The 14,268-nt window shown below is 39.6% G+C and overlaps 1 protein-coding gene across 2 annotated transcripts in view; it reads left to right on the top strand.

The window, feature by feature from the left end:
- adcy5 (adenylate cyclase 5) overlaps nt 1–14,268 on the top strand; it is a 92,089-nt gene that overhangs the window by 67,141 nt on the left and 10,680 nt on the right. Inside the window, exons 8-12 of one of the 2 annotated variants that reach the window (XM_085248677.1) lie at nt 1,370–1,507; nt 5,513–5,535; nt 9,419–9,563; nt 10,879–10,976; nt 12,916–13,003. In XM_085248677.1, coding sequence (XP_085104803.1) covers nt 1,370–1,507; nt 5,513–5,535; nt 9,419–9,563; nt 10,879–10,976; nt 12,916–13,003 — 492 coding nt within the window. Of the gene's footprint in view, nt 1–1,369; nt 1,508–5,512; nt 5,536–9,403; nt 9,564–10,878; nt 10,977–12,915; nt 13,004–14,268 lie in introns of both variants that reach the window. The other variant, XM_085248676.1, reaches the window with a different exon arrangement.

The raw sequence follows: 14,268 nt of genomic DNA, 5'->3' as shown, positions 1-14,268 counted from the left end.
GGATGCAGATCTAGAAATAAAAGTAAAAAGAAATAAAATGACTAGAGATTACCATCTCAGGAAACCAGCTTTTAACACAACACCAGAAGGAGAAAAGGAATATTTTTCATCAGTGTAACAGTTTTACACTTGGTGGATGTTTTTACTTCTTCTGCATTTAGGAGAAGATTACCCTCTGATATTTTTCTGATATATATTTGACCTGGGCCACTTCCATGTGTGCAAAAATATAATATGGTTTTGTCTCCTGTGTGATGTCAGTCCAGGTCATGTAACTGTTACATCAGCCGCCTCATCTGAATGTCTTGCCACGAGAGTCTCGTTGAAATTGGCTGTCGGACGTAGTTAAAAGTGGCCCTCGACATTTGAAATATTTGGATGAAATCTTTGTCGGTGAAGCCATTCACATCATGATCCCACCACTCCTGGCTCGAACTCCAGCATCCACACACACACACACACCTCTTTGTACCAAAGTAGCGGCTGTTATGCTACAAAGAGGCATAATAAAAAATGAGGCTCTCTTTTCCTCCCCTGCCCTTCATCCTTATCATCATCTGCTTACAAATTTGCTGACTTCGCCTGTTCATTTCTTTTATTTTTTCTTATTTTACTTGTTTATTATTAACAAGGATGATGTGCATTGTTATAAATGTATCAGAGTTAGCAAGGGCTAATCTAAAACATTTCCAATAATCAACTGTGACCAAACACAGAGAAAGTCATGTGACATTCAACGTTGCTAGAAGGATTTGCTCATCTGCCTTCATATTTTCCTTTCTTAATCCATAGGGTTTAAATATGATGTGGACCAACCGTTGCAGCTGTAACAGGAAGGCTTTCCACAAGGAGTGTGCTTATTTTTGCATTTAAATACTCTGGGAATACCGTAAAAAGAGGGTTTATTTTATGTTCCCCCATCCTCAGATAGTGTCAGACAAACAAACCTACATCAACCAAATAAAATCATTCAGCACTGGACACGCTTAGCTTGACACAGCTACTTCCTAATTCAGGAGCAAGGCTCGATTTTTGATGATTTGTCCCAATTAATTGCTTTTTTTTAGAAACCGATTACATGGAATTCCCAGATTCACCACTTTCATTCACAAACTGGTAGCAGATGACTCCATCTTAAGGCAACATTCATGGCAGGTTTTGGTGACAGTGTTGGCACGACTGATAATCATGCCAGCACTGTGAGATAACGTTATCTTATTGGATAGAAGAGATATTCACAAGTATATAATTTGCAGTTGATAAAAGGTGATGAATCCTAAAATATGTTATTATAACTCTCGCAAAATGTGTGAACTTGTATGTGTAAATTTTATTTCTAAAACCTGTCTTTGCTTTTTCTGTCTTACAGAAAGAGGAAAAGGCCATGATTGCCAAAATGAACCGGCAGAGGACCAACTCTGTCACCCACAACAGTGGACACTGGACCGACCGTCCCTTTTACAACCATTTAGGTGGAAATCAGATCTCCAAAGATCTGAAGAGGATGGTAAGACAAGATTTTTTTAAACAAATGTTTATCGATAGATTAAAAGCATTCTAATGGTCTGCTTTGTAGTGCTGCTGTTTTTGGTGTTGTTGGAGTGCTAAAGCCAGGTGACTCTCCTGCCAATATCACATCTTGGCTCTCATTTGGTGATGAAGCCAACCTGTTGTTAATACAATAATCCTGAGATCTGCAGTCCTGGTAAGCAGCAGCTCACTTCGCCTCTCACACCTTACCCCTGGATCCAAGAGGCTCTCAGGAGCACTCGTGCAAGGGGGACAACAGCAACATGTAGGCGGCCGCAGTTAAGCGGGAAATGTAGCAACGGCAGAGAGATGGAACCTCACCGAGACTGATTGTTATTTACGTACCGTAGCACTTCCTGCTGAGCCGAGCCTGCATGTAGTGACTCACTTGGCGAATGGATGCACCTATGCCTGTTTTTCTTATATCCCCAATCCACTCACCTCTCACTGTATCTATGGCAGGAAAGAGGACGATGAAGTCCAGGCAACATGTGCGCTGTTATATATTGGGGAAATGGATTCTGTTCTACACGCTTTATTTTAAAATTGGTAATATTCACAAAAAGTATCTATTAAAAGGTGAATCCCATCATTTTTTTCACATCAAGAGCAGTTTTCTCTCAGATTAGATCAGAACAGCTTGTAATTATGTTATCATGTGAAAAGCGGTTAAATATCTTGTAAAGCAAATCTGGTTTTCCCGCAATAACAAGTTAATGATTTCATTGACATGAGGAATGAAAGGGTTTTTTCTTCCCTGTGCTGTTGTCCTCATGGGTCATGCATATAATTAGCCTATTATTGACGTGCATCAGGCTGATTAATCTCTACTCCACTTAAAAGTAGCAGCGTGTGTTTTATTCTTGCTGAGCCTTCTCACCTTTGTAATACAGAAAATTCAGTGTTGATCTAATCTATCAATTGTAACGCCCCGGAGAACAAACCCGTACTTAGTCCCTGAATCAAACAGCCAGGTCGTCTTCACGGCTACCAAGCTGTCCGCACGCATCTCGTGATCACAAGAAGGGTTTATTTTTTTCTTGTAATATCTTGCTATGCTTGGGAACATCTCAGAGAGAGAACGAGATCTGCCTTTTCTTTTAGTTCCACATAACAAGATGAATCAATCTGATAACCACAACAGAAAAGATAACAGCAAGCACAGCTTTTTTTTCTGCTTCTGTAGTTTTCTCATCCTATTAAGTCCTGCTCAGCTTGTGGCATCATCAATGAACTGCACTTTTGTAATGGAAAGGCTGCTTTACAGTTGTAGTTTGCCGTTTGTTGCAAATCTTTTAGCTTTCAGTGGGATATTTTTATTCACTTCCAATGCGGGAAAATCAAAATCTGGACATAAGGAAGTACTGAACTCAGTGTTATAGAGATGCACGACTAAAAAAAACAAGAATACCACTTTAATGGTTGATGTCAGACATATAGAATGAGAACAGATACAAATATTTTATAATAATATTTAGGTCATGTTTATAGGTAGGTTGAGCACATTTTATAAAAGTTATTTTGGATCGATCTGTCTACTAAATGAGTGTAATGTCAGGTTGTGAGCACAGCCAGACAGAACAATAAGCTTACCTCTCTCGTGAATATACAAACACCCTTTTCTACATCTTAGTTCTTTGTAACAATCCCACTCTGACCAAAGCATTGGAAACAACTTGGGGTACAGCATCTGGACCGAGGCAATGCACAGGAGAGTTCGCCAGGTACAGAGAGAACATGCAAACTCCCCATTGACCGTATTAACCAGTGTGCTTTTATTTTGAAAGAAACATCAGTTCTGCTTTAAAACGATTACTTTTCATTAAAATAAACTGTCTGCACAGTTAAGTATTACTTTCTGTATTTTTATGTGACCCAAAGGGGGCTCTGTAGCTGACTTGGAGCTCTGTGTAGCATAAATGCTACAACAAGTGTGCACATAAAAAAAGAAACAACATCAAATTAATGCTGCATTGATTTACATTGGATCCTTCTGGCACTTAGAGCTAAGGCTGCTCAGCACAAAAATCATCTTATCTCTCATCGTCCTGGATGACTACGTTCAATTACTCGTCCTGACATCACATCAGCAGCTGCGTTGTTTTTCTTTCCTAATATCAGATGAGTGTGTCACCAAAGTCCTATAAAAGTTTGCAGAAACACGAACGCTTTGACATCAACTTTATTTGCTGCAGCTCTGCCTTCCTTCATTGTCAGCCTCAGTTTTCTTTCTGCCTATTACTCTCTCACCCCATATCTTCATACCTCCATAGTCTTCATTAATCACAGCAAGCTCTGGAGCGAGCTTTGAAACAGAGCTGTAAAGAATAAGGAATCAAATATGCACAGAGAGCATGAGGGAGGGTTTTTATATGACCGGGAGGAAACCTGGTTATGTCTGTCAGACACAGAATGGACTTTGGAGGTATTCAGGATTTTACACATGTACTTCTACTCCTGCTGCCCATTCAGCCTCTTGCTTTTGCAAACAGGAAGCAGTGGAGCAGGCAGGAATGCAAATAATTTCGTTTTTACCTTTCACTTTTTCCTATTTGATTTTTTTCCCCCTTACTTTCATGCAGGGGTTAGCTGTGCTGAATATTTCTTCAGCATAGTCATTTGTGTGTTTCGCCACAAGAGGGAGGTAGAGCAATTTGAATATCTACAAGCTGGTATTCTGTAATGCTGTAATATGGCCAAATAGTTTAATGACAGTGACAATCTGAACATAGTATAAACTGAGTAACAAAATATGATTAATGTGACTTCATAATGAAAAACAGGTTAAAAAATATATTACATTTTTTTCCATGACACAGCACACTGTATCGTTTTGCAGGACAGTTCACCCAAAGTGTTAAAGTTGTGTGCTTTGCATCTGTTTGTTTATAGACATATTCTATCTTTGCATTTCAAACGGGTGAAAATAACATTTGAAACTTGTCTTGTTTACCTCTGCTCGACAACAAAGCCTCCACTTCTTACATCTTTCTTATTTTGCTCATTCTGTCGGTTTATCTCTGCTGAAAAACTCAAAACCTACCAAAAATGTTTAATTTCACGTCAATCATAGCCGTCATTTCTCGCCGAATAGAGCTGACAGTGGGTGAACGGTCCAAATCTTGAGCTGAGTTAGATGCAAATGTCTTTTATTCGGTTCATACCTGAAGTGATCTGGGTGATTTTTTTTTTCCCCCCGTGTCTGCTGGTTTCCAGCCACAGCGAACCTTTCCCTGTAAGCGTATTTTTCATTTGGCTCAGGGTAATTATTATGTCATCAGGCCCCCCAATAGCTGTCTAATGGCAGCGTTGCGGTTGCTCATTATTTGTGAAGTTAAATTGAACAAGCTTCAATCAGAGGAATGATGATAGGCTGAGGCTCCTTAATGTAGTTTGAAAAGGAAAATTAGAAAATTAAAATAATTTGTAGCAAGGTTCAACCGAAGCAATAACCGCCTCTAAGCGGTGTATATAAATCCCGAAAATCACAGGAAGGATCTAAACCACTGTAGTGATATAACTCGTCCGAAGGGTGGGTGTGGGGTGTGTGTGTGTTGGGGGGTTGTTGTTGCTGAGGTACCTTTCATTAGCTGAAGATGTCTTGGGAGATTGCTTGGGCTGTTATCTATGAAGTCTCTGAAAAAATTGTTCTAAATCACCGTCAGAACAGCCAGAGCACACACTGATCGTCAAGCAGTTTAGTCCAAACATTGCAGAATGACAGATATTTAATGTAGAATGACAACTTCTAAATATTGCAGAACATTGGATGTTTTTGCTTTGTTATTCATTTTATCATTTTAAAAATGCTTTCATTGAGTGAATCACCAGATATGTTGATGTGATTGTTCTGAGTTGTATTAAAAGAGCGTTTAGCTGTAAAGAAAAAGAAAGCAGAACCAATCTGGTTTGAAAAGATTAAACACCTTTACCACGCGCTGCTCTAAAAATCCTATTTCCTGTTGTCCTTTCTCTCTTGCAGGGCTTTGAAGACCCCAAAGACAAGTGAGTAGTGACTCATTGTGCTTGTTGTTTTGTCTGTGTGCCACCTTAGAGGATTTGTTCTTGCTTTGCCCAAGACGATAGGCAATGATCCTGAAAATGAGCTGAAAGACAAGAAGAAGCACTTTGAAACACAAATATGATTGTCACTGGTAATTTTAACTGGAAAGTCAGAATAAATGGCATAATAATAAGATGATGTGCAAGATCTTTGATTTGTATGAGAGTCAGTGTCCAGGTAAAGGATCAGTTTAAATTAAAATGTTTTGGGGGGGGGTTTCAATTCGGTTTTGCCAGAGTGCCAAATCATAACAGTCACCTTAAGGCATATTATATTGTAAGGTAAAGACCCTACAATAATACAGAGATAACCTTAACAATCAAACAATCCCCTATGCAAGTACTAGGCGACAGTGGGAAGGAAAAACTCCCTTTTAATAGGAAGAACCAGGCTCAGTTCAGTTTTCAACATGTTGGAGGTTCAAAGTGAAAATTAGGGCAGTTTTGTATGGAAGAGGTAATGCAGGAGTCTGCATTTGCACTTTAACCCTTTATCATGCAGCTGTAGCTTGAATATGTGTTGTGTACACAGCTAAGATAATAAAAAAGTGTGCCAGCGTCCATCAATATATGAACTTATCAGAGCTTGGTGGTTGCAATCACAGTTTTAAGCATCATTGATCGATAAGTCATCTAACGTTTCTTGGAGGGCAGGTTAAACGTGTTCCAGGATCGCTTCTAGCAGATGAATGCTTGCAGTTGTCGTATAATCCACCTGCATGAGTGCTAGTGTCTAAATTCTGATTCTCTCCATGAGTCTTTTGCTGCTGGACAGAGTTTATGTTCTTAATGTGTTGCAGTATCAACTGTTTCATCCAAGATTTACAAAAAAAAAAAGGGCAGAGGAAGGGATAGTTAAGCCAAAGGCTCTCAGTGATCAAAGAGGAGCTGTCGTTTATGGAGAAGCTGTCCTCCTCTTCTCCTCCAAATAGTTCTGTATATGTGAGTTTGTTCTGAGCTGCAGCATCCAAGCCTCTGCCTCTGCCGCAGGCTACAACACAGATCTTACTTCTTATGCAGACTGACAGGTTTTTAGAGTCGAGAGGAAGTACATGCTGGGTTTTTCGTCAACTGCTACACTGGATACGATGTCACAGCTCAGTTTGGAAATCTGTTTCCATCTGTCTTAAAATCAGTGAATGTAACGTATATTAAGACTTGACATCGTAGAGACAAACCAATCCTTTCTTTCTGATTTGTTGAGGCCTCAAATGCCACCGATTAGAGCTACAGTACAGCACTGAAACTGACAAGTGTTTAAAGACAAAACCTTTAAAGTTAGACATGTCTACACAAAATATTCCAATTAACTACTTAACAACTCCTAAAATTCTGCCTCCAATCGCTCAACTTCTGGGTATTGTTAAATCCAAACACAGTATTCCAGACTAACCGTCAAATGCATTTTATATGTAGGTGAATCTGCGTTTTGCAGATTTAGTGATTGTTTTTAGACAAATTGTCTCATCTGACTGTTCAAGTTTGAGGGCTGCAGTGATCTTTCAGGTCAGAGGTGTGAAAAATCTTCCTGACTTCTCAGTTTCTTCCATCGTTTTCACACTTAATGTTAATATTGGACAAAGATAACCCAAAGAAATAAAAAAATACAGTTTTTAAATGATAAGTTCAATTATTAAGGGAAAAAAGCTATCCAACTCTACCTGACAATACGTGAAAAAGCAGTTGCTGCTTAAACCCAATAACTGGTTGCGCCAGCCTTGGCAGCAAGAACTGCAATCATGCATTTGCAATAACTGCCAATGAATCTTTCATACTGCTGTGGAAGAATGTTGGCTCACTCTTCTTTGCAGAATTATTTTAATTCAGCCAGGAGAGTTTGAGCATGATTGACCTGTTTAAGGTTATGCCAAAGCATCTCAATCAGATTTAAGTGCAGATTTTGACTGGGCCTAGGTTTATGCCGGCTGTAATGGGACTCAAAGCTTCCAAGAAGTTCAAATTTTCTCTCATCAGTCCACAGAATCTTTTCCCAAAAGCCTTTGGGATCATCAAGACGATTTTTGGTAAATGTGAGATGAGTCTTTGTTTCCATTTTGATCAGCAGCTGTTTACTTCTTGGGACTCTCCCATGGGTGCTATTTTTGTCTTGTCTCTTTGTCATTGTGAATCATGAACTCTGACCTTTAGATGTTTTTAACATGGTGTTCTGGGTTCTTTAATGAGCTCTCAGATGAGTTGCCTATGTGCTCTTGGAGTAATTTTGTTAGGCTGGCCTCTCCTGGGATGCTTCACCGCTGTTTCCATGTTCTCATTTTCAGTGTTGGGAAGGTTACTTTTAAAATGTATTCCATTACAGATTACAGAATACATGCCCCAAAATGTATTTTGTAATGTATTCCGTTACGTTACTCAATGAGAGTAACTTATTCTGAATACTTTCGATTACTTAATATATTATCATGCTGTTTACAACTACATGAATGTGATTTATTACTATTACTGAAGTTCCGCGGGTCTGAACCGTAGTAAAGGACCTCTGGCTAATACGTCGGTTCTGTGTTGGGCTCGTAGCCGAAAAGTAGCTTTACTTTGTTGTCTGGGTCAAGTTTGCTTGCCAGAGACAGAGAGAGGCGTTGAAAGGCTGCTCCAACGGAACTTATTGTTTCGGATGAAAACACGAACACAGCGTACAGTCGAGTCTTAATATCTTACTTACAACTGGGCTCGTCAGGCACTCTTCTTGGCTGCAGTGGTTATTATTATATTTACATGCTTCCAGCTCCCGTTTTTCCTCGACGACAACTCGTACCTTTCCACTCGCCTTTTTCTCCCTCCTCGCGCTCACAGACACATAACGGGCATGGCAGTCCATTCTCCCTGCAACACGGACTACACTGCCCATGATGCTACATTCTTTAGAGCTATGCTTGTAGCATTCTGCCTGTTAGCTTAGCACAACAACAACAACAAAAAAAGGCGCTCTCTCACCCAGGAAACACAGTCACAAAGAGAGCGCGTCACCCTGTAACCATGGTAACCGTAACGCTGCCGCCTGGAACAACAGAACTTAGCTGTCAAACAAAACCCAAACAGTCCTGACCCGCCACAATATGAAACAGGAAAGTACCGCAGTGTAATCCATTTATTTCAACAAAGTAACTGTATTCTAAATACCACCCTTTTAAACGGTAACTGTAATGGAATACAGTTACTCATATTTTGTATTTTAAATACGTAACGGCGGTACATGTATTCCGTTACTCCCCAACACTGCTCATTTTTTGAATAATGCCTCTCACTGTGGTTCACTTGAGTCCCAAAGCCTTTGAAATAGCCTTGTAGTCCTTTGCAGACTGATGGATGACAATCACTTACTTATCTGTTCTTGAGTTTCTTTAGACTGTGGCATGATTGTGTTGCCATTTTTTAAGATCTCTGAGTCTGCCTCACTTTGTCAAACAGGGATTTCTTAATTCTTCAGGTCTTGTAGTAATCAGGCCTTGAATTGAATTGAAGTCAACTTTCAAAAAGAAAGCTTATCTCTGATCATCAAACTAATTTGATGATGTATGCAAAAAAAAGCCCCTAAGAAATCAGATCGCAGCACTGTGTATGATTTCCTATTTGCAGCTACACCTCAGGTTACAGTGGGTTGTTAAGGTGACCCTCGAACAGTTTTAGTAAACTTCTGTTTAGTCAATAGTTATTAAGAAAGTCTTTTGGCTTGATTTTCAGACAAGTTCTTTAAGAAAGCAGTGGATCAAAAAGTTTAGCTGCAGTAAAGCCAAACAGTCTTTGTTGACTCGGCATGAAATGTAAATGTCAATCAGTCTCCTCTTGTTTTATTCAGGCATTTTATTTTCAGAAACACACAGGAAAACCTAAACCCAGAGGACGAGGTGGATGAGTTTCTGGGCCGGGCCATCGACGCGCGCAGCATCGACCGTCTGCGCTCGGAACACGTCAAGAAATTCCTGCTCACCTTTAGAGAGCCTGACCTGGAGAAAAAGGTTAGACGCACACACACGCGGACACACAAAGTCCAACTGCCAATATAGCAAAAGATAATTGGCCGTGACAAGCAATCTTCTTTGTGCAAAAAGCTCTCTCTTTTTCGGTCCCTCTGGGAAGTCACTCAAAAGCAAAGTATAACACAGAAAGAGAGGAAGCAGGGGTTTAAATGGAGAAGAGAAACTGCTTCAGACAGTGAATGGCAGGCTGAGAAGAGGTTTGCAGCTGGGTTGTTATAAAAGGAATTTGGGAGGAAAAAGGGAAAAAGAGTTTTTGCTTCGTGTACGGTGAAAGCGAGATCTGAAGGAATTTTGGAGAGCCTCCAGTTCCATGTCTGTCAGACCACTTCTGCCTTTAGGCTCGTGTACAATCTTTAAATCCTGTTGATCCACAGTTTGATTTTGAGGCACAGCAATATCTCCAAGTTTGGAGAAACAAGTTTCTCTTGGCCATACAGAAGGAGTATTTCAACTTGGAGTTTATCCAGTAAAATAAACTTTTTGCAGGATAGCAGCTGAGTAGCCGCTGCACATGCCAGACACGGATCAGTTGCTAAGATTTCTTTCATTTTTAAGGATCGTAAGTAGTTTTTTGATATCGGGATATGGTTTTCTTTTCAGCTGTAAAACGCCAATAACCAATTTTTTTTTTCTTTTTTAAACTTCAACAAACATCACGAAACAATCTTTTCAGCTTTGAAATATCAATACTCACTTGAAAACCTCACTGTCTTTCAGCCATTGTTCTCACATACGAAAGTCTAAGTCAGAATTTACGTCTGCACGAACAAATTATGCCTGTGCTCTGCAGGCTCGTGAGAATCAACTGTTCAAACTCTTGTCATATTTTTACATTTTGTTGTCTTTATTTTTCTAATTTTTTATTGACTGGTTCAAAGCTTGAGTATTTCAAGCTCGTGCTTTCTAATTTCAAATGGGATTTCAAAGCAGCCTCAAATCTTGACGGAGTTAAATGTCATCTGCGCTAAATGTCAGCTGTTCCCAGATTCTCCGAATGAAGAGGAAGTATTTAGAGAAATAAATAAAAGTCGAGGCTTACACTAGTTAAACCCATGTCAAGTGTGAACTCGTCATTTTTGTGATTTATGTCTGACTCGAGTACAGCTCTGCTACAAGCGTCTGTGGTGTTGACGTACTCGTTCCAAAATACCCAGAGAGACATAATTGAGTCAGACTTTTCATACTTTTTTATCTTGTTGGTTGTTTTGTATGTTTTTCACCCCTCATGCCGTCAGAGGGACAGAATGTAAGAAAAGTCTGTGTCACTGAACTGCTGTTTCCTTCCCTCCTGCAGTACTCCAAACAGGTGGACTCCAGGTTTGGGGCTTATGTGGCCTGCGCCTCCCTCGTCTTTCTCTTCATCTGCTTCATCCAGATTGTCATCGTGCCACCGTGAGTCAACACTTGGAAATAATACACAGATAGGACCGTGGAAGTTTGAGATTTACTTCACAACTTTGAAAAGTTTACTCTGATTACAGTTTAAACAATTGTAGCTCAAATGTATGAAATAAATAAGTGCAGAGTACACAAAGTGAGCTTAAACGGCCACACGATTCATTTATATATTAAAATCAGATAAACTTTTAGGACTAGAACTTTGGAGAAAGAGCACTTCTTACTAAAGGTTTTTCTTAATATACATAAAAGATAATGTGGGGGTGGGACGGGGTAATCAATATTCCTTTTGGTCTAAATGCAGTTTTTAATAATGCAGCACAATTTTAATATTCATTGCAAATTATTTTGTGAACTTCATGGCCATGGGCTTTGGACCCCCGGCGTCTCCAAGGCCTAGTTTGAGAACTACTGCTTTACACAATCAAAATTGGGTAGGTCAACATTTGCCACTTTATTAGGTACACCTGTTCAGCTGCTTGTTAATGCAAATATCTCATCATCCAATCAGCATTTAGGCATTTAGACACGGTCAAGACGACCTGCTGAACTTCAAAGAAGCATCAAATGGGGATAAAAGGTGGCTCCGAATGTTGCTGGTCTGAGTATTTGAGAATCTGCTAACACGGGATGCTTTGAAAATAGAGAAATTATCCAGTGAGCCGAAGTTCTCTGGGAGAACTTGACGCCAGGGGCCAGAGGAGAATGGTAAGCTGATATTAAGGCTTAAATAACCAGTCGTTAAAACCAAGAAGCATCACTAAACTCACAGCACATTAAAACTAAAAGCAGATGGACTGTAAATTTAGAGACCACACAATGTGCCACTCCTGTTAGCTGAGTGCAAGAAACTGAGGCTGGAGTTCCCACAGGCTTACCGAAGAAAACCGAAAAGTGCTTCCTGGTATGATGAGTCTCAGTTTCTGCTGGAACATCAAATTTGGTGTTAACATGATCTGTGCTGTGCTCCATCATCAGTTCAGGCTGATAGTGATGAAGAATTAAGGCAGTCTGAAGTCGAAAGGGGGTCCAACCTGGTACTAGCAAGGTGCACCTAATAAAGTGGCCAGTGGGTGTATATATAAGAAGTTGCTCCAAGTTGAAACTGAATTGCTTGGTCTTCTAAATAGTACTCCCATGGTATAATCCCAAAAGCTGTCTTTATTAGGCAAATATAACTATCTCCTTATATTTCATAAGCACTAATACATGCGTTTTAATAAATTGTTTAGAAACTATGTCTTTGTTAGTGGTCAGTGTGTGCGTTCAGGCTTTGGAGCCTTACAAAACTCGGCACAGCTTTAGTCTTAATGCTGTCTGTTCCAAGTTCTCTTCCAAATTCTTCAGCCTTTATCCTTAAAACAGGACTTATAAAGATGAATCACTGAATAGAGGAGTAATAAAAGATGATGAGTAATAAAAAAGAATATCAGATCAAAATCAGCATAATTGCACCCGAGCACTGGCCAGATTTTAAAGCTCTGTCAGATTTTGTCTCAAAGCGAGCCCTCCTCTCTCTCTTCTTTTTTTGCAAACTGCACTCAGAGGTTTCTCCCTGCCCATCTCTTAGTATTGATCTTCTTTAGCCTGCCTCTTTATTAACCTTTCTCCTCAGTACTTTCATCTCACCACTCCTCTCTTGTCTTTTAATCCTGTCCTTAAAGTCCCACATAGGCTGCCTCCTCACATCTCATGTCCCTTGTTATTTAATCTATTTTTATAATCGCTTTTACCCTCTTAATCTTAATGCTTCTTCTCTTTGGTGTTATTAATTCCCGTCACACCCACGAGTAAGATGTTTACTTCCACAGTATTTAGCACAAGGTTGTAGACTATAAAGAGAAAGTGTTAACTTATCAGATGCCACACTGACTGTGAATTGCAGAGTAATAAATATTGCAGTAGATACATCCAATCTCTTTGTTGTCTGCAGCTCCAGACTGATGATCGGCTTCTTCGTCACCTGTCTCATTATCCTGACGGCTGTTATGTTCGTCTCAGCTGTGTACTGCTGTTTTGGGGTGAGAAGTCTATGCTTGTAATGAATGACACAGAGAAACTCAGAGCTTTGCTCAGATTTGTTGCAGATATAAGGCATTCGGCAAAGTGATAACCAATACAAGCGATTATAGATGCTTTTATGAGAATGTTATCCCGTAAGATAGCTGCCTCGTTTCAGTTCGGTTCAGCGTAAGACATCGTTCAGACAAATCTAAATGTTTTATCGGGCTGTGGTTTGGATGCTGTACTTGTTATGAATTGTGGTCAGAGAATCCTTCATCTAGAAAATGAAAGATATTCTCCTCAAAGGAAGTTCTTTTTGATCAGAATCTGTTACATTTTTACAACAGACTCCCTTGGTGCGTATCTATTATATGAATTAAAAATTGTTAAGTTTCCCTCGTGTTTATGTGAGTCTTTGAGAAAAGCTGCTCCATCTCATATTTACTTTATCTAACATAATTCAGGATACGTTTCATGTTTCTGTAGTTTGTCTGTATTCTTGCACAAGATTATTCACAGAAGGGAGCCTTTGTTCAACTTTGTTCTATAAAACTTTATGCATATTAGCCTAAGGTTACTAGACTATAAACTTCAACAGCAACAACATAAACTTTCAGCAGTCTCTGCTGTCAATTTGATCAGTATTTAAAGGTGCAATTATTGTTTTTTGAGTTACAAAAATGATTCTACTCATAGATAAACATTAATTAGTGGGTACTTACATGCAATATGTAATTCCAACAAACTGATGCATTCTCATAAACTTAGAATTAGTCCATTAAAATAAATAGGAGCAGGCTCCAATTTGTGGAAGCTGTCATGTTGCCTCGCTATCTTCAACACAGTTGCCGAAACGGACATCTCGGTTCCACCAAATCAGGTTTTATTTGTTCAGCTAGAGACCAGCCACATGTGTAGTTTGCCAAAGGCGGGGAAAAGAGAACTCATAGGAATTCATTAGGAGGCAAATGTTAATTCATACCTGCACCTTCAGGCTCAAGATGTGAAGGCTCATGCTTACAGTATGTGAAGTTGAACATGAAGGAAAGAGACAGCAGGACTGGCATCTTAATAAAACATCATCCTCTTCCTCCTAACTGCTAGCCTCATCCCCTGAACTGAAAACAGAGCTCTAACTCATGACTGTCGCACTTACTTGTTGTCAGCAGATTAGACATGCAATCCTCTCATCCACACACAGCTGACAATGAGCCGGCTGAACAACAGCAGCTGGTTTTAAGCTAACATTATACAAGCTAATGTTCTGCTCAAGTGTCCTAAA

The sequence above is a fragment of the Mchenga conophoros genome, linkage group LG16, assembly GCF_057382185.1.
Source record: "Mchenga conophoros isolate Kocher_MC1m ecotype Shallow Benthic linkage group LG16, M_conophoros_male_GT1.1, whole genome shotgun sequence".
NCBI classification, from domain to species: Eukaryota; Metazoa; Chordata; class Actinopteri; order Cichliformes; family Cichlidae; genus Mchenga; species Mchenga conophoros.
This window is presented reverse-complemented; position numbering and strand designations above follow the sequence as displayed.